Here is a 21,585-nt window from a genome sequence, read left to right as displayed (position 1 = left end):
TTACTGCCCTGTAATTGGCTTACCAAAAAGGAAATCAATGATATGTAATAAGCAGCTCATATCTTATAGGATGTCCTAGTCTCAAAAGAGACCATATGAGATACACATAATTACTAAATAACCCACCAGATAGCCATTATGTATCTCTGAGATCCACACATGTGAGCCTCACAGGTACAGCACCATGTCATGAGTAAGACTCCAAAGGCTCCTGAAGTAAACTGCTCCTGTTCAAACCCTGGTTCAGGTGTGTCACCTGAGGCTGGTTATTTGCAATGTGAAATGAAATAATAATAGTACTTGATAGCATCAATGTGAATTAAAGGATAGTGTCAATGATGGCATCAATGTAAATTAAGTAATAACCTGTAAAGTGCTTATGATGGCAATATTAGCAGTCAGGAGCAGGCATTTAGCCCAGCAGTTAAGTTGCCTGTACCCCATCAGCATACCTGGTTTCAGCTTCTGACTCTAACTCCTGACTGCATTTTCCTGCTAATTTAGACCTTAGATGGCAGTGGTGATGGCGCATGTAATTGGGTTCCTGCCACCTACATGGGAGACCCAGATTGGTTTTGAGAACCAGCAGAGGAGAGCTGGCTCTTGATTGTTTTTTCTCTCTCTCTAATAAGTACATTATTTTAAAAAATAACAAATATTAGCAATTATTACCTAGTTCTTTGTAGTAAGCTAAAAACCTAGCACCTGTGATGTGCAACAAATATTTGTTATTTGATTTGCTAGAAGTAGTTACATGAATATAATACTATAGACCAGTAACAGTTTCATTAATTTAAAATTGAACTGGAAGGAGGCATAGAGCGTAGACTAAAATGTGTATCCCTGTATAATACCCAATTTCTTCCATTTTCCTAGTAAGCAGAGGGAAGAAAACTGAGAACAGCATCTGTGGAAAGTACATAAGGTAATACACTAAACTAAATGTCATCCATTTACATTGGGTGTCACTACACCTGGGGAAGGTTAACATGAACTCAAACCTCCAAATTCCTGACTAGACTAAGTCCAGTGGTGGTCCTTGAGCATTCCAGATGCTAGGGTCCTTTACTCAGTGCAACCCAACTGTTTCCCTGTTTTTGACATGTTCGTCACCATGCCATGGGAAAAGTAAAAGGATGGGAGAATTCCATGGTCAAATAACTTTGGGAAACTTTGATTTAAAAAGTTAAACAAACTTCATTTTCAGGTGTATCAGATCCTTTTTGTGCATAAGTTGCTTGGAAATAATGGGATGCGTACCCAATGCCTCAATGTATGTGACCTTGAAACTCTTCTTATAAAAAAACTTATCAATATGTTATATTGCACATATGAAAGTTGGAAATATGCTGGTTTAATTGGAAGAGAATATGTCAATAGCAAAATAACAGGTAGTATGGAGGATTACATATTTGGAAAAGAGGGAAATTAGTATTTTGCACATCTTTGTAATGTTAGAAACCTAATCATCCATTTAAATATGCAAATTCTTGGCATAATGACATATTTTATCATCAAGATATTAAAGATAAAGAATTTAAAGATCCAAACAGTCACAAAGAAAGTAAGAGAAACAACCAGCGGCTTCCATAAATTAAAATATTGTGACCATCAAAACATTTGTGAACATACTGCCAAATGGAAGAAAGGAACTATCCGATGAGAGAGTAGTTACTCCAGAATACATTCATGCAACTCCATCTTTTCTTTTAATCACTCTATCCCCAAAATACCACAAACTAAAATCCACAGAAAGAGAAAAAAGGCTAGTTGTCATCTTACAAAGTACACAAAAATGTAAACTAATAAAAATTATGAAGTGCCATAGAAAATATTCTATATGTCCTTTTCACCTTTAAGACTGCAGTTTTTTTTACTGCAGTAAAAATGGGAAATTCCATAGCAGGACTGAAAAATGAGTCTATATTTCAATGGTTTTGGTTTTCCTTTGAATAGAGAACCATAAAATTAGGACAGGCAAAATTTTTAAACCACTTAAGTTAAAGGGAGGGCAGATGATTTTGGAATCTACAAAACTTCCCCCTGCTTTCTAGGCCCAATGGCACTCAGAAGAGAGATGATAGATAGACAGCTATGGATAATACACAAATGTATTATACAAGCATGTAGGTGTATGCTTGATATGTTTAGGTATGGGTAATTGGTAGTTATCATTAAATAATATTTGCTGGGGTAACCTAAGAGATTATAGACTTGATATTTGAAATGGTTTGATTATTGAATGTGTTGACACAGATGAATGATTTCCTGCAAGGTCACCACACCATCCCTTAGGAATAAGAATGCCCAAGGAAACATTGGTGACTCTGTATTGCAGGTGCTCTCCCTGAAAAAAACCTAAAAGCTCAGGTGTGCATGACCAAGAGCTATGAAGTTGCCAGGCTCTGCCCAGCGAACCGCTTCTGCAACGTCCAGGATCACTGGGTCAGTCAACGTTATTTTTCATAAGGAGCACTAATAATGTAATTTATGACTTTCAAAAGGTCACCTCTTGAAGGCAACGACGCTTACCTAATTGCCTGAAGGACTTTTTCCACACAGGTGCCTGGAAATCTTTTACTTATTACCATCCTGAACCATTTTAATCTTGTGCTTTGCTAAAGTACTTGGGAAAATGGACCAACGAAAGAGAGCTTTCAGTTTTCAGAGCACTTTCCCACACAGAACATTGTCTAAATTGATTCTCGAGTAACCTTCCTACGTGGGAATGACAGGTACTTGTATCACCGTTGTCAAAATGCACAGACTGGTACTCAGGTAGCTACAATGAAGCAGAGTTCCAGATTTCGAGCCCAGCACTCTAAATGTGACAATCTCGGAGACTCTGCGTGCGTTAACTATATAGCATAGGGAACTGTCACTAACTGCCCCTAAGCAAAATGTTGGGTTTTTTTGCTTATAGTTCACAGAGTGATTTTTCTGAGACAATTTATACCATGGCCACAATATACAAACGTCTAATAAAATCATGAGTTATCTACAGTATAATTTGGGAGGTTTGAGGGTATTTTTCCCCGTTTTCTTTTTTATTCCCCGTAAAATAGGCTGAAAACAGCGCCCCCTTGCTGCCCTTGGAAGCACGCCTTTCCTAGAGTTAAAACCACCTCTGGAGAGTCGGTATTTCTGCTGGGCTCTCATGGTCCAGATACACTGCATAGAAATTTGTTTTCTCCTTTGCTTCTGAGCTCCGATTCCCCGCCTTGGGAGTTCCTCTTTCTCACTTGCGAGCGCGGGAGCTTGGCGGGTTTTCGCTCCCGAGCCCTGGCCAGCGCTGCAAGGGTGGACGCTGTCCGCTGGAGGCGATTCCGCACATGCAATAGTAATCAGAAGTCTCTGCGGATTACTACAGCCCTGTTCTCAGGCTTCCCTGGAGAAAACCCCAGGAATCTAGCTTAGAGAAAACTCCCTAAAGTCCCAGGGCCCACAGGGAGACTGGAAAACCAGCAGCCGTCCCTTCTCCTCTCCGCTCATAGGCGCCTAGCAGCTGTGGGGGCCACAGCTGGATAAACGCGTGCGTCCTCCCCATCCGCGCACGTAAGCAGGGTGACCAGGAACAGGCTGGCAACTAAGTCACGCAGCCGTTACCTGCGGGGAAGGGCGGGGCGTTGAGGAGCGGGGAGAGAGGGATGCCTTGAGCCAGGCTGTCCTGAGGAACCGGCTGACCAGGGATGCACCTGCTGAGAAGAGAGAAACCGCAACCGACAGAGGTGCAGAGTGCCGAGTTCAGCAGCAGCTGTGCGGACCCGGGCTTTCCAGGTTTCGCGTTTACCGTGCCTGGGGAAGTCAAACGCGAGGTTAATGTGGTTAATGAGGGAGGCTTGAGGACGCGGTGGTGAGCGCAGCGAGGGCATGCACGCCCGGTTTTCCAAGTTTCTGGAAGAGAAGAGCGGCAAAGTGCCACGACCCTGACTCTGTCATCCCGGGATCAGCGAGTCTCCTGGTGCCACCTCTTGGTGATGCAAAGTGGACAAATCACCGACGTGGGGCGGGGGCGGGGGCCAGCTGCGGGGAGCGGGGAAGTGGACTCCGAGCCGTTTCCAGCCACTAGGGCGAGAGGCAGCGCCTCCCGGGAGGACGGATCCCGCACAAACAACTGAATTCGCAGCCTGGCGCTTTTGGGAGCCCGAAGGCGCACCTCCCTGGCTTTGCGGGAGTTGGAGCCGTGCGTGGAGGCAGCTCGCGGGACTGAGAGCTGCTCGGTCGGTGGGGCGCTGCGCACCGAGACGCGGAGCACCGAGCGCAGACCCCTGAGGACAGTGCGCTCGCGGCGGGGAGCCCAAGTGCCCAGGGGTGGGAAGGCGACAGCCCGCGCGAGCCGGGCCCTCTAAGGAGGGCCAAGGAGGCGCCGCGTGGACAGCATGCGTTTCTCGGGAAGCTCCGACGTGGAGCCCGCGGGCAACTTCAGTCCCTGGTGGCCCCTGAGAGCGGGCGGCGCCAACGGCAGCCTGGGGGCCGGCGAGCCGCCGGGGGAAGGGGACGAGCCGCAGGGGGATGTGCGCAACGAAGAGCTGGCCAAGCTGGAGATCGCCGTGCTGGCCGTGACTTTCGCGGTGGCGGTGCTGGGCAACATCAGCGTGCTGCTGGCGCTGCACCGCACTCCGCGCAAGACGTCCCGCATGCACCTCTTCATTCGGCACCTCAGCCTGGCCGACCTGGCCGTCGCCTTCTTTCAGGTGCTGCCGCAGCTGTGCTGGGACATCACCTACCGCTTCCGCGGCCCCGACTGGCTGTGCCGCGTGGTGAAGCACCTGCAGGTGTTCGCGATGTTCGCGTCTGCCTACATGCTGGTGGTCATGACCGCCGACCGCTACATCGCCGTGTGCCACCCGCTCAAGACCCTGCAGCAGCCGGCGCGCCGCTCGCGCCTCATGATCGCCGCCTCCTGGGTGCTGAGCTTCGTGCTGAGCACGCCGCAGTACTTCATCTTCTCCATGATCGAGGTGAACAATGTCACCAAGGCCCAGGACTGCTGGGCCACCTTCATCCAGCCCTGGGGGTCCCGCGCCTACGTGACCTGGATGACCAGCGGCATCTTCGTGGCACCCGTGGTCATCTTGGGTACCTGCTACGGCTTCATCTGCTACCACATCTGGAGCAACGTCCGCGGGAAGACCGCGTCGCGCCAGAGCAAGGGCTCCGAGGGCGCGGCCGGCGCCTTCCACAAGGGGCTGCTGCTCGCGCCCTGTGTCAGCAGCGTGAAGACCATTTCCCGCGCCAAGATCCGCACGGTGAAGATGACCTTTGTCATCGTGACGGCGTACATCGTCTGCTGGGCGCCTTTCTTTATCATCCAGATGTGGTCGGTGTGGGATGAGAATTTCAACTGGACCGGTAGGTGCTGGAACCGTGGAGACCCTGGGGTTGGGGGACAGGAAGAGAGAGAGAGAAGTTCTTAAACTTCTGGGTGCACAAGAATCCTACCCTGAGGAGAAATGGTAAAGTAAATAAATAAATAAATAAGATTAAAAATAAGCGCAAATTCCAGGGGGGCCCACTCCCAAGTATTGTAATTCAGTATTTCTGGATTTGGGCTCAGGAATCTGCGTTTTGTAGCATACAATGCTTCTAAGCCCATAAACTCAGCCACGTATCTGCAAACCAGCATAATGAGTTTTTGCCAAACTTCTGACTGATGTGTTAATAACTTGCCTTCAAGTCTGTTGGATTCAAGGAAGTATTTTTACCACCACCACTTCCTTTCTGTGGGGTGTGAAAGGACAATCGCTACAAGAGCAAGGGCAAAACACAGGCTTTGCTGTAGAAAGCTGTCAAAAGACTGTTTAACAAGTCAAGAATTCTTATTAGACATGTGGCTCAGGTTCCCTTTTCCTGAATAGTCTTCCTTTTTTGTCCAACAGTCACTACTTGAACATTTTTTTCTGGTATTTTAATGCAGGGTTAGTGATGAACTGAATTTGTTGGATGAGTTCTGCAGCAGCACTAACCTGACAGCACAGCCACTCCTGTCTCCACAGGACTCTTGCATAGTTTGCCTAGTGTTGTTTACCTACTAGACTCTCTGAGTTTAATCCCTTCACACACTAGAAAAATTGAACCCCCCCAAGGGATTTATTCCTTTTTCCTCCCAAAAGCACCTTATTTCATTTTTTCATCTTGAACAACTTTTTTATTTAGTAGAAAATAAAAAACTTTCAAAACAAGGATGTTGAGGAATGTTTCTGATAACTTTTGTTGAAAAACAGGTATCTGGGAGGAGCTGTCCCCCTTGGGTCTTTTGGAATTGAACTAGAGAGTACACAGTATATATCAAAAAGTTTGCAGATAAATGAAATTAAAAGATAAGTTTGTTTTGGTGCAAAAAATGGAAATAATTACATGGCTTCTCATAACACTCATTTTCCATGAACTTTTTGAAGAACCTCTCATGTTGATAGCTTTGGGAGCTGTGTTTCCAAATAAAAATTTGAGTGTGAATTTAATATAATAAATAAGTATTCTTGTAGGTTATAATACTAGTGATCATGAAAAATACAGTATAAACTCAATTTTTGCTGTACTATGTGTTTGTCAAATTTGTGAAGCCTCGAATGTTGTCAACAACAAAAAAATAATTCAGTACAATCATTGTCTTATTGGAAGATAGGCAAAATTACTAAAAAAAATTCTTTACTTGTTCATAAATATGTTGATGGCCTTCATTCTTATTTAATGTGGTCTTAGCTGTGGATCATAATCATAACAACACTTTTAATAGCACAAAGTATGATTAAATAATCCTGTAAATCATTCTGGCATAACAAGAGTGAGAAGACCTAAGTTCATATTTACTAATTAAGGGAAAATTATCATTTGCTGATTATTCTTATTTTTACAAAGGTATATTATTAGTGTAATAACACAACTGTGAAAGGTTGAAATATCTATGTAATTAATATCAAATATTTCAGAATACTCTTAGAATTTCTGACATCAGCTGTACATCTAAATATACTTTTATTGTCTAAAACCAAAAGTAGTTTTCTTTTAAAATAAAACCAAATTTCTAATTATATAAGGAAAAACCATCCAAGTATGTCTTCCAGGCATCTCCTTGAACTACATGTTTCGTGAGTTTTCATATTCAGAGGCTATGTTCAATATTTGCAACTTTACCATTAAATATGGTCAAAATGCCTGCTTTTGCCAGAGTAACTAAGATGAATACAGTTTTGTGTGGCCATAGAAATGTCACTGAAATTTCAGCTTTCTGTAAATGTTGTGTTCACTCTAGTGCAATGCAAAAGAAATGGAATGTTTTAAATGAATGATTTAATTGTCTTAATCTCTTGAAATTCTCACTCATTCCATTTAAATATTTTAATATGATTTTAAAACACTGGAGCTATTTTTAAGGCATCTTGATGACAAAAATATTCCACAAGCAACAAATTTCCAAACACTACCCATTTTCCTGACTGTTAAATGAACTAGTTCATTTTCTATGCTAATCCAAAACTTTTTTCTTCTTTAATTAGTTAGTAGAAAAATTAATTTATCCAATACCTAATTACTTGCATTTGGCTGTTTACATAATCTTCCTTTGTATTTTTCATACAGATTCAGAAAACCCTTCCATCACCATCACTGCTCTGCTGGCTTCACTGAACAGCTGCTGCAATCCCTGGATATACATGTTTTTCAGTGGCCATCTCCTGCAGGACTGTCTCCAAAGCTTCCTGTGCTGCCAAAATATAAAGCAAAACTTCAACAAAGAAGAAACTGACAGCATGAGCAGAAGACAAACTTCTTACTCTAACAACCGAAGCCCTACCAACAGTACGGGTACGTGGAAGGACTCACCGAAGTCGTCCAAGTCCATCAAAGTCCTTCCTGCTTCCACCTGAGCCCCAAGTTCATGAAGTTTCACTCTTGCAATTGACTTCTTGGCACCTTTCTTGCTAGTAAATCATGAGAACAAATGAACTTTTATGAGATGAGCATAAATCAATTCATTGGGTAAAAGACTGTGTTTCTAGTTGCATACTCTATGTTGCTATGACTAAAAACTATGAATTCTTTTATACATGAATGTTAATGAAACTCATTGCAATAAAATGTGCAGGACTAATTCCCAGCAGCTTAACAGACATTATATATTTCTAAAGGAAACATCATAGCCATTCTGAATTTGTATTCTGTTGTTGATTTATTTTGTTATTTTACTTCGTAGATAAGTAAGGCTTGATTGATTTAAAATTCATAGAATGTAGGGGCACTGATGAACAAATGACTTAATCATCAGAGACTTCACAGCAACTCTCCTTCCATCTATTAAAATCACTTTATGCATCGTAATGTGCAGTTCCAAATGGTGGCTTGGGGAGAAGATGGTGCCTTGCAGAGGTGTGAGTGCCTGGGACATACTCAGCATGAGGTGACCGATTCACAAGGAAAAGGGGAAAGTTGTATAAGAACCTACAAATCACCCTGAATTTCAAGAGAGTAGGTTTAAGGTTGGCAGTGCCTTCATTAAGCTTCCTCATGCTTCACTGACTCTGAAAAATGTGATTTTCAAGATGTTGAAGGTTACCAAACACATTGCTTGCTGGATGGTTATACCTTTTTTCTTCCACTGCAAGGTTGTTTTAAAGGTAGATTTCTGTGACGAATGTCAGGTTTTATTAGGACAGTAGAAAAGCCTGGCATAAGACACTCTGTAGACTTTCCCTTGAACATTGGAGAGACATTTGGATCAGTATTATAAGGGATCTTTTGCTATGCTGGATGTTGACATGATCATTAACAGTCATTATCTGAGGAGTCCGCATTCATAGAAGAGTCTCCCAGTCACCCAAGTCACAAAATGTCCTCGCATTTTCAATGAGAAATGGCTTAAGTGGCCCTCCAAACTCCTAATAATCCGACAGCCTCCTAGTAGAGAAGAGGCGGGGCTGGGGGTTGTGGGAGGGCGTGCCATGGAGAGAGCCTAGCACCTGGCTTCCCTCATTAACAAATGTGTGACTTTAGGCCAAGATTCAAGAGGACAGAAGCCTCTGCTTCCTAGCCTGTTTGACAGAGTTGCTGACACTTTGCTCACAGGGAGCTTCTTGCACGCTAACGTGCTGTGTATATGCTAGCAGTCGGTTTTATTACAGTCTTGGGATCTTCAGAGCTGCATGGCTTGTTTCCTGTTTACTTTTCATTAGCCAGAATTGGTGGGGTTCGAGTCTGGGCTATAAGGTCCTAAAATTTAAATATAGATCTGCTGATTCATTGGAAAGCATTGCTTCCCATCACTAGGCCTGACTTCTGCTGCCTGACTGGAGTTTTCCAATTTGATAGAGATACTGCTTGCTTTCCTTTGAAAGCAGGTAGCAGTCACACGCATCAGTTTCTTTTAATTCTGAACAGAGGGTTATTACAACTCTGCTTGGCTATTGTTGTTCTATTTTTCACTAATGAAACTAAGAGGCCTTTTTTTTAACCCTTAGGTATTTTGTCTAACTCCTTCTTAGAGATCATGCAAAGATTTAAGAATACATCATAATTATTTTTGCAATCCTTAGGGGAATAATAGTTGCTTACAATAGTATTACTGGGCTTCCTTTTTGGCTTTGTAGATAAGAGACCGAGGACCTGATGGCACTGTGATAACCTGAAACCATCAACTTCACTCCTCTTCATTCCCAGCATTTCCAAACTCTCAGCCCTGAGCCGCCCCAGATGGATAGGCCTAAAAAATATTTCCAAGCGTCCTGTAGAGATTAGACCCTCAGGTTTCAGAATTTGTTCTAAAAATAACAAAAATGTCCCTTGAAGGGCAGCCTAATATAAGCCATGAGCTAAATTAGTCCCTCCTTCACTATTTGAGTTAGAGCGCATCTTAGTAACCCTGCCCTCTATAAGACTGCCAGCGCTTTTGACAACTTCCCTTTGGTAGTTGAAAAACTAAACCTTTTGGAACTGCAGCGGGGATGAGCCATCTAAATACAAAGACGAGTTATAAATCCATTTCCAAAGTAACAATCTCATTGCCTTTCTATAGACTGTTTTCAAAAGGTTGGCAAATACCCATAGGAAATCAGATTCCATTTGATTCTTGTTTCTGGGAGCTTCTCTCAAACACAGTGCATATCGCCCTATCCAGGTAACTTTTCTTTTAAATGCCTCAAGAGATGAAATAATAGAACATAGGCAGGAGGGACAAAATAACATCTGGATGTTAGTTTTGCACTAGGCAAATACAAGTATGGGCTTATTCTCCATGGTTTAGGCTAGGAAAATTAATCTCTTCAGCGCTAAACTTTCTTAATGTTGTATACTTGGAAATGGCATTCATATATCCCCAAAAAATATTACTCCAAGTTGAAAGAGTCCTGATTGTCCACTTCAAAAGAAAGGAAACTATAGGTAATAAAGAGGAAATGCTCTGGAAGGGAAGTTTTCCTTTTCTTCACCAAAGAGAAGATCCAAGGTGTTATGCCAAATGACAGCTTAAAGTCAAAAAGAAATGTGTTGCAGCACTTTTTTTAAATTTATAGGTATTATGTGGAAAATACTGCAAGTATGTAATACTAATGTATCTATGTGGTTGTCAGGAATGTGACTGATATAAAAAATCCAGCAGTAGGGATAAACTGATTTATAGAGCAGCTCATAAATATTAATTGGCAATGAAAATGAAACATATGAAAATTACATATTAAGTGCTTACTGAGTTAATTCTAGGGAATGTATTTTTAAAGTGTAAAACTACTTGGCATTTTATTATTTGGGATGTAACTGCAAAGGAATTTAGTGAATTTTGGTGGTCCATTATACATTTGTCTGATATACAGAATTACAATTATCATCAAAGAAGTTTTATACTGTAATTGAGAGAAGGGTGTACTTTTAGAGAAAAAAATTGTAGTATTAGTGCTGTGCTTATTAATACCAAGCTTGTTACCATTCCCAGAATGGACAGTCATTGAGGATTAAGAAATACAACTCTCACTTGTTGCTACACAAGTAAAGTAACCCAATTAGGTTGATGTTTAATGCTTTCAAACTGTAAAGTTCATATTTTCATAATTTATCTGGACACTCGGAGCTTTACATTATGTCCTCAGAATTATCTAAAACATAATTAGATGCTGTGTAGGGGGTTATGGAGCCTGATCCCTCACCCCAGATAGCAGATAGCTCCTGTCTCTGGAGGAGGTAATGGCTTTGCTTGCAGTAAGTCTGGGGTGGGCTATTTAGGATGCTAGTTCTGGACCTGCCAAAGCAGTCGGTGCCTCCCTGCCACATTCCCACCCTTCATGGGCCCTTGGAGTACTATTCAGTGCTGCTGGCCACACTTGGAATCATGAGGAACACAGGACAACAAAGATTAGCAAGTGGTTCTTGCTTATAATTTGATCTCAGTCAATCTGAGCCAAAATTCAAGGGCTATTCAGAAGAAAAATTATTTCTTTGAATCTCCAAGGAAGTGAAATGGATTGAGTCACACGAATTGTGTGATTTCATTTTACACATAGACAGCTTAAGAATATTGTGTTAACAGATTTTGTCTACAACAAGTTTTTGTGAGTGAACATATACATGTGAGCTACGGTATGTCAGAATAAAAACAATGGTAATTATGGCTAAAAATTCAATGTCATTTCTCTTTATATAGTTTTTATATATACTCATCCTTTTTATTGATTTATGTTCTAAATAAAAACTAAAAAAGCTATAAGATGAATTAGATATATTTATGTTCCTGGGTCAAATGAACAAATTCAAATAAAGAAATATGAGAATAAATCTAATAGTAAAATCAGAACAATTGTTATTAATGTAAGATAATTAGCATTTCCACACACAGAGGTAGCTGTCTTTATACCACAGGATTTAAGATTTAAATATATCCTATGATGTTTTAGCTCATTATTGTAACAAAACACTAAGAGTTAAGGTTATATATTTAGTATTCCATTTTTGGAACTATTTTTCAAATGTTCTATAACTCTTAGCTTACTATGCTACATAGCAGAAATATAGTATGTTTTTCCTGAGCTATTTATATGATTCCAGTTATGAATGGATATTGAAACGTTTTGTGATTGTATCTGATAATTGGTTGCTTACAGACAAAAACTGATGGTGGTAATATATTGAAATAATTGCTGTATTTATTCCTTAATTCTCTTGTGTGTAGCTTAATTCCATAAATAAAAACAAATTTCATATATATTTGAATGAATTCTTTTCCAAATTACTTAAACAATGAAATGGGCTTTGATTTAATTATAATGATTTTGAAAAAGTAAACATGTTTTACAATTGGTGGCTACTGATAGGCTTATATTTAGGCACAAAGATATTTATGCTTATACTGCTTTGGCTATAGCAAAAACAAGTGATACTTTGTACTCCCTTTTCAATAAATTGCTATCAAGAAAATAAATCAATTTTGTTGCAGTCTATATTAAGACAACCAAAATAATTGGAGTTTGCTAAGGTCATGTGCATTACCAAGCCCTAAAAAAATCCATCCATGCTAATGTATTTCTAGAAATTGGCGAGACTACTATACAGAAGAATTACAATTTGTATTTCATGGCCAATTGTATAATTCTATTTTTAAATGGATATTGACATTTTGTAATCATATCTAATATTTGCCCAAATATAGAAAAAAATGAATGTGGTAAAACATTGAAATAACTAAAAGATTAAGAACATTCTCATTTTACAATGTTTAAAGTTATAATTTTATATGTGTGGGATAATCCTATTAATTTTCAACTAACATTATCTATTATTTTATAAGTAGAACCATAGCATCTTACATTGAAAGCTTATTTTGAGTTTGGCTTAAATTCTAGAAGCAATGTATGCCCAGGAAGGAAGGAAAGGAATTTGAAGTCAGTATTTTTTTTAACTTTTATTTAATAAATATAAATTTCCAAAGTACAGCTTATGGATTACAATGGTTCCCCCCCATAACTTCATTCCCACCACAACCCTCACATCTTCTGCTCCCTCTCCCCTTACATTCACATCAAGATTCATTTTCAATTACCTTTATATACAGAAGATCAATTTAGCATATATTAAGTAAAGATTTCAACAGTTTGCTCCCACACAGAAACATAAAGTGAAAAATACTGTTTGAGTACTAGTTATAGCATTAAATCACAATGTACAGCACATTAAGGACAGAGATCCTACATGGGGAGTAAGTGCACAGTGACTCCTGCTGTTGATTTAACAACTGACACTCTTGTTTATGGTGTAGTAATCACCCTAGGCTCTTGTCATGAGTTGCCAAGGCTATGGAAGCCTTTTGAGTTCAATCTTATTTAGACAAGGTCGTAGTCAAAGTGGAAGTTCTCTCCTCCCTTCAGAGAAAGGTACCTCCTTCTTTGACTCTGGGATCTTACTCACAGAGATCTTTCATTTAGGTCTTTTTTATTTATTTATTTTTTATTTTTTTTGCCAGAGTGTCTTGGCTTTCCATGCCTAAAATACTCTCGTGGGCTTTTCAGCCAGATCCGAATGCCTTAAGGGCTGATTCTGAGGCCAGAGTGCTATTTAGGACATCTGCCATTCTATGAGTCTGCTGTGTATCTCGCTTCCCATGTTGGATCGTTCTCTCCTTTTTAATTCTATCATTTAGTATTCGCAGACACTAGTCATATTTATGTGATCCCTTTGACTCTTAGTCCTATCATTATGATCAATTGTGAACTGAAATTGATCACTTTGACTAGTGAGATGGCATTGGTACATGCCACCTTGATGGGATTGAATTGGAATCCCCTGGTATGTTTCTAACTCTACCGTTTGGGGCAACTCCGATAGAGCATGTCCCAAACTGTACATCTACTCCCTCTCTTATTCCCACTCTTATATTTAACAGGGATCACTTTTCAGTTAAATTTAAACACCTAAGAATAATTGTGTGTTAATTAAAGAGTTCAACCAATAGTATTTACTAGAACAAAAAAAATACTAAAAGGGATAAAGTACTAAGTTGTTCATTGACAGTCAGGATAAGGGTTGAAGTCAGTATTTTAAAATAATACTGTTATTTGAAAAACCAACTATAAATGGTTAAGAATAAATAGAATTTCTTCCAAAGTATATTTTTACAGTTTTAAGGATCAAGTTAAACTAAAATAATAGTTCCACTGTAAACCAGAAGAAACCTGTAAAGAACTGTTAATATACAGTTGTTCACTCATTCTTATACACTTCTTAATTGTTAGTTATGTATTTCTTCTTTCCTGCTCCCCAAATTTTTAAACATCTTCACTGTAACACATACCAAGATAGTTTATAATGCTTACTTATTGTTCTATTTTCTCCAAGAAAAGCATGTTATCTTAAAATAGGAAGTTTGCATTTTTCATCTTTTCAATCTTACTGTCATATAAAAGATGGTCAGTAATTGAATTAATGTAAATATTATATATCTAGTAATCCCTATATGGTGACATGAGACTGTGAATGTTTTGAAGAAGCTTTAATTACAAGATACAGCACTGTTTAGTCCATAAAGTGAAACAAGAAATAATTAGGAGAACCACAGATTTTCCACCACCTATAGCTGAATGATTTTAGGGAAGTCACTTCAATGGATTTGGATGCCTAAGTATAATTTTGGTTGAAAAAAATGGGTTTATAGATTCAAGCCTAAAGTAACATAGTACTATTAGAAAGGCTTTGTCATCAGCAATAGCGAGCACTCTTTCTCCTTCCCCTCTTTTTTTTTTTTTTTTTTTTTGACAGGCAGAGTAGACAGTGAGAGAGAGAGAGACAGACAGAAAGGTCTTCCTTTTCCGTTGGTTCACCCCTCAATGGCCGCTGCGGCCAGCACACCACGCTGATCTGAAGCCAGGAGCCAGGTGCTTCTCCTGGTCTCCCATGCGGGTGCAGGGGCCCAAGCACTTGGGCCATCCTCCACTGCACTCCGGGGCCACAGCAGAGAGCTGGTCTGGAAGAGGAGCAACCGGGACAGACTACGGCACCCTGAGCAGGACTAGAACCCCGGGATGCCAGCGCTGCAGGTGGAAGATTAACCTATTGAGCCATGGTGCCAACCTCCTTCCCGTCTTCTTATGTATTCATGTAGCCCCCAATTAACAGCTTCCATTTTCTGGATGTGACCTAACTGTTAAGCAATAGCACAAAGTTGTTGCAAGAGAGAGGGCTCTTCCACAATCTGAATGAGAGTAAAGCATCTTCCTCCTTGGGTCCTGTGGCTTGCCAGTGAGAAATCAAGGGCCCGATTTACATCCTAAAACATGCAAGAAATGTTTGTACCTGGCAGCTCTTGAAAGGAAAAGAATGATGGCCTGCGCCGTGGCTCACTAGGCTAATCCTCCATCTTGCGGCACCGGCACACCAGGTTCTAGTCCTGGTAGGGGCGCCGGATTCTGTGCTTGGGCCCTGCACCCCATGGGAGACCAGGATAAGTACCTGGCTCCTGCCATCGGATGGATCAGCGCGGTGAGCCGGCCGCAGCGTGCTGGCCGTGGCGGTCATTGGAGGGTGAACCAACGGCAAAGGAAGACCTTTCTCTCTGTCTCTCTCTCACTGTCCACTCTGCCTGTTATCAAAAAAAAAAAAAAAAAAAAAAAAGAAAAGAAAAGAAAAAAAGAAAGAAAGGAAAAGAATGGTATAAACAGTGAGAACCTTTGGAAAATCTAAAGAATACAATCTGTGGTCAGTGACAGCAAAAAGCTTAGATAAGATTATCTAGTTAATTTTTCACAAGAAGCAAAACACAAATATGAACATTTTGGGATCAATCCAACTGATAATTCATCTTCAGTTGAATTATCTCACCCAAAACAGTGTAGGTAAATAGCTAAACTGCATGGGATGAAAACAGGGACTCTAAGGACAAAGACAGAACAGGAAAATCTATCATTTGAAAGATTTTGTAAATATGTGTAAATGTCTCTCACTGCTTTCTGTTTGTGTGGTTTTTTTTGTTTGTTTGTTTTTTTGACAGGCAGAGTAGACAGTGAGAGAGAGAGAGACAGAGAGAAAGGTCTTCCTTTTGCCTTTGGTTCACCCTCCACTGGCCACTGTGGCCGGCGCGCTGCGGCTGGTGCAACGCGCTGATCTGAAGACAGGCGCCAGGTGCTTCTGGTCTCCCATGGGGTGCAGGGCCCAAGCACTTGGGCCATCCTCCACTGCACTCCCTGGCCACAGCAGAGAGCTGGACTGGAAGTGGGGCAACCGGGACAGAATCCGGCGCCCCGACCGGGACTAGCACCCGGTGTGCCGGCGCTGCAGGTGGAGGATTAACCTATTGAGCCGCGGCGCTGGCCTGATTTCTGTTTTAAGTTACAATTTATCTAATGGAGAATTCTGGGAGAACTTTAATAATATGGTTCCAGTTAAATGAATATTAAAAATGTCCTCCAGGTAGTTTTTAAGTGATGTGTCTGCCTAAAGGAAGCTGGTAATTTCCTAAGCAAATACTTAAGGTGTTCAATAAAGAAAGAGTGGTTCTCCAGGAAAAGAAAGGCTACAGTCAATTACACACCAAGTGTGGGAATGATTTTGGTGTTGAACATGACCTAAGGATGCTGAAGTCCATTTATTACAAAACCATTCAATGCCTTCTCTGCCTCTGGCCCAGAAATATACACTATGCTTTCCAAAGCCCTTTTCTTTTAATTGATATTCCAGGAGATAAGAAATTTCAGAATTTTTGGAAAATAAAATGCTAATTTACATCTGCATTAGGATTAGGAACTACTAAAGTTAACCTTTATAATTTCACACCTTTTTGATGAAAAATTATTTGTTCTGTAGGCAATAGAGGTGTGCAACCAGCTTGGTAGTTCTATTGATAAGTGAGAAATTAAAGGACACTTGTAATTTAGTTTTAAGAATTGCAATGTTTTTTTCCTGAATACTAAAGCTTAATTGGCAATTTTTTCCCCTCCTTAATTGAAATACAGAAACCATGCCTACGGACACCTCTTCAAGAAGAGAGAAGAGGTGGCTTCTCATTAGCTGCAACTTCCTGAACCTTGGAAAATTCCATTCTTCTAGCTTTCCCGTTTGTTCCCGCGTGGGGCTGAGCTGCAGGCAGGGACAGGAGCTAAATAAGTCTGTAAGGTAGAATATTTGGTTTCTCCATCTGAAATTCCTTTCCCTCTCGCAGGCACTGTTATCAGACATAGATAAGTCAGCATGTTGGGCTGACCCATTTGGCCCTCTGATGCAGCCCTCCTCCTCCTTTGTACAGGAGGAGCTTCTGCCTCCCAGCCTGGCTCCTGCTGGCTGGCATCTGGAGATCAACTCCTGGCCCAGCCCTGAACCCTCACTTACATTACACAGCACTCATCAGCCCGTCTCCACTTTCTGATCCTTGGAGCAGTGCTTCTCAAAGGTTAAAATGCAAATGACCTTAGGGGTCAAATGCACACTCTACTTCTGCAGGATTGACTGTGTTGTCAAGGCTGCTGGTCTGTGCACCAGCCGTGGAGCAGAGAGAGGCCTTAGAGGGCCTTGGGGCTTGTTTCTACCAGGTGATAAAAAGTATCACCCACTGTCAAGGTTTCAGCCTAGACCAGTCCCTTTTCTGGAATACTGAGCTTCTGCAATGGCCAAGTAAAACTGAATGATTCCATCTGAGCACTTCTCAGAGAGTGCTGTCTGCGGTGTCTCCAGCTGCTTTTTGTATCAGAATGTTGTCTCTGCGATCTCCATTTCTGTTTATCAGATCCCAGACCCAGGATGCAGAAAAATAAAATGGGCCTGGAAAGTAACATTACTAAAAAGAGCCTGTGTGTCTGATAAGGCAGGGGAACACACCCTCCAGAACCAAGATTCCCTGCATTAACTGCCTAGACATCACCATCTCAAAACATGAATCCCTGTTTGTAAGAGAGACAAGTGGGCCTCTCCCCCATAATAGGTCTTTCCTCACTGGCAAGATGATTAAGCTGTATTCTCTCAGTATCTAGACATGGTCATCTCACAGCACCATTATTCATTTATTGAAAGTAGACTATCTGATAACTGAACCTCTTTGTCTTTACTATGTTCTTTTCCATTATATTTTCCTATTTTAATGAATTCACACATATAATTGAAAAATTAGATGACACTGGATGATTTAAAATAACCCAGCTTCCCTGAGATAACTACCTCTCTACTTCTGAATAATGCACAATAAAAACCTTCTTAATTTTCATAGTTGTCATTGTGTATTGACTTCCTGTTTTGATAATTAGAGATAGGCACATTTCCTCCACCTTTTTTCTTTCACCTTCTCATTGTAGTTACACCAAAGAACAGTGTTCCTATTTCTTGTTCTTAAATCTACACTGTATGATATCTATATAGTCATTTCAGCCATCATTTGATGGGTCATTCCATTGAACATACTTTTCCTTCTTTTTAATTTTTTGTTTCTTTAGGGTATGTTTCTTATATATGCAGGAGCTTCAAAAACTTCATGGAAAATCACATTCTCTCTTTTTTTTTAGGATTTATTTTACTTATTTGAAAGACAGAGTTACAGAGGTAGAGACAGAGAGAGAAGTCTTCTATCCGCTGGTTCACTCCCCAGTTGGCAGCAATAGCCAGAGCTGCACCCATCTGAAGCCAGGAGCCAGGAGCTTCCTCCCGATCTCCCATGTGGTGCAGGGGCCCGAGGACTTAGTCCATCTTCTACTGCTTTCCCAGACCATAGCAGAGAGCTAGATCAGAAGAGGAGCAGCCGGGACTAAAACCAGAGCTCATATGGGATGCCGGCGCTTCAGGCCAGGGCTTTAACCCACTGCACCATAGAGCCAGACCTACAGAGCCAGCTCCACATTGTCTCTTAATTCCATAAATTGAAATAATTGTTTTTGTTTTTCATTTATTTATTTAAATTTTATTTGAAAGAAAGAGTGATGAAAAGAGATGGGAAGGGGAAGAGAGAAAAAGAGAGAGAATTTTTCATCTGCTGGTTCACTCCTCAAATGTTTGAAATAATCAGGGCTGGGCCAGAATGAACTCAAGATCCTGGAACGCAGTCTAGGTCTCTCCTGTGGGTGGCATGTATTCAAGTATTTGAGTCATCATCAGCTGCCTCCCATAGGGTGCATTATCAGGAAGCTGGTATTGGAAGCAGAACTAGGACCCAAATGCAGGCTCTCCTATATGGGAAGCAGTTGTCCCAAGAGGCATCTTAACTGCAGCACCAAAAAAAGAAACCACCGGGGAGGAGGCAAGATGGCGGAATAGGAAGGGAGCACACTGATAGTCCGGGGAGAGACAGTTTAATAAAAGTGGAGATACTGCAGGTTCAAAGAAGAGTAGGGGAGGAAACAGCAGAAGAAACTATTCCGGAACACGTGATTCACAGTGGACCTGCATGGAGAGCGGCAGATTCAACACAACAGCGCTGGAACGCGAGGTGAGCCGAACCTCAATAGCCTGAGACACCGGCAGGCAAGCGGAGAGAGGAGACTAGAGGGAACGACCCCCCGGGGTGGGGGGTTGACCAGGCTAACTGGAAGAGAGAGAGAGAGAGAAAAAAAGGTGACTAGTACGGACACGGGTTTCTCTCTTTCTGCTCACCTCTCAAGGGCAAGCAAGACAAAGAGCAGGCACCATCTTGGACATACGTCATAAGCAGAGAGACCTCAGGTCTGCACCGGCCCTGAGCCTAGCAGAAAAACCTGACTCTGGGTGGGGCGAATTAACAGGAGATTAGGTCCTAGTAAATTTGTGGTGCTACTGAACTGAGACTGTGAAAAAAGAGACGGTGGGGGAGAGAACTCACGGAATTCACGTGAGTACTCTCCAGAGACGCTACAATTCCATAACTTTGGCAACCCAGTGGGAGACTGAAGGAGAATTTGAGCCCACTCTGAGGGCAGAACAGATTCCCTGTGTGGTCCTTAGGAAAGAGCTTCTGATCTCTGGCTCCTGTGGGTATGTCATTTGCCTGCTAACTACCTCCAACTTTGTTCAGCTGTGCGGAATTACTTTCCTTTTGAATCAAAAAAAGAAAGAAAGAGAGAGAGATCTACCATGCCTAACCTGGGAGTGTCACCTTTGGCACACCAAGCAGAGCTCTCAGGCCACACCCATCTCAAGCCTCTAAGGCTCCATCAAAAACAGGCAGTCCACTTAATCTAGAGTCATAGTATAACAAGAAAAAGCACCACAGTGAAGAAACCAAATATCTCTAATATGCCAAATAACAAACGCAAAAACCGAGGTAATAAAAACAAGGAAGTCACCATGATGCCCCCCAATGAAAAAGACACCCCAATTCAAGATTATGAAGATGAAGAGATAGAAGAAATGCAAGAAGCAGATCTCAAAAAATTGATAAGAACATTAAGAAGTTCTCAAAAACAAATTCTTGAACTATAGAAATCCTTAATGGACAAGATAGAACATCTCTCTCGTGAAAATGAAATATTAAGGAGGAATCAAAATGGAACGAAACAACTAGTACAACAGGAAACTGTGATAGTGACGAGAAATCATAATGAAGTGAAAAATTCAATAGATCAAATGAAAAACACAATAGAGAGCCTTACAAACAGAATGGGTGAAGCAGAAGAGAGAATATCGGACTTAGAAGACAGAGAACAGGAAAGGATACAGTCAGACCAAAGAAAAGAAGAGGAAATTAGAAATCTAAAACATATTGTCAGGAATCTGCAGGATACTATTAAAAAACTCAAAATTCGGGTTCTAGGAGTTCCTGAAGGCATGGAGAGGGAGAAAGGATTAGAAGGCCTTTTTAGTGAGATATTAGCAGAAAATTTCCCAGGTTTGGAGGACAGAGAAATCCTAGTACAGGAAGCTCCCAGAACCCCTAATAAACACGACCAAAAGAGATCCTCACCACGACACGTTGTAATTAAACTCTCCACAGTGAAACATAAAGAAAAGATCCTAAAATGTGCAAGAGAGAAACGTCAGATTACTCTCAGAGGATCTCTAATCAGACTCACAGCTGACTTCTCATCAGAAACCCTACAAGCTAGGAGGGAATGGCGAGATATAGCCCAGGTACTAAGAGAGAAAAACTGCCAGCCCAGAATATTATATCCTGCAAAGCTATCAAACAGAAATTGAAAGAATTTGTCGCCGCTCGTCCAGCCCAGCAAAAGATGCTTAAAGATGTGTTACACACAGAAACACAGATACACGGTCATCAATATGAAAGAAGGGAAAGGAAGGAAACCTCACAGCATAAGATCACAGGGAATTCAAAGCATATATTAGAACTTATCTTTGGCAAATGGCAGGGCAAAGTTACCACATATCATTAGTCACATTGAACGTTAATGGCCTGAACTGTCCAGTTAAAAGACACAGATTGGCTGATTGGGTTAAGGAACAAAACCCATCTATTTGCTGCTTACAAGAAACACATCTTTCCAACAAAGATCCATACAGACTGAAAGTGAAAGGCTGGAAAAAGATATACCATGCCAACAGAAATGAAAAAAGAGCGGGCGTAGCCATCTTAATATCGGACAACATAAACTTTAATACAAAAACTGTTAAGAGAGACAAAGAGGGACACTATATAATGATTAAGGGATCAATACAACAAGAAGATATAACAACTATCAATGTATATGCACCTAACTACAGGGCCCCGGT

General features: G+C 41.2%; 1 protein-coding gene across 1 annotated transcript; it reads left to right on the top strand.

Moving 5' to 3' along the window:
* Positions 1-1,345: 1,345 nt before the first annotated feature.
* AVPR1A (arginine vasopressin receptor 1A) lies at positions 1,346-12,181 on the top strand. Its single transcript, XM_002711237.6, has 2 exons — positions 1,346-5,352; positions 7,579-12,181. The coding sequence occupies exons 1-2, from the start codon at positions 4,380-4,382 to the stop codon at positions 7,863-7,865; spliced, it is 1,260 nt and encodes a 419-aa protein (XP_002711283.1). The 5' UTR covers positions 1,346-4,379; the 3' UTR covers positions 7,866-12,181.
* The last annotated feature ends 9,404 nt before the right edge of the window (positions 12,182-21,585 follow it).

Source organism: Oryctolagus cuniculus, chromosome 11 (assembly GCF_051225735.1).
Source record: "Oryctolagus cuniculus isolate XC-2025 breed Fujian yellow rabbit chromosome 11, ASM5122573v1, whole genome shotgun sequence".
In the NCBI taxonomy this organism is placed as follows: Eukaryota; Metazoa; Chordata; class Mammalia; order Lagomorpha; family Leporidae; genus Oryctolagus; species Oryctolagus cuniculus.
The sequence above is the reverse complement of the archived record's forward strand: the minus strand, read 5'-3'. Positions and strand labels throughout refer to the sequence as shown.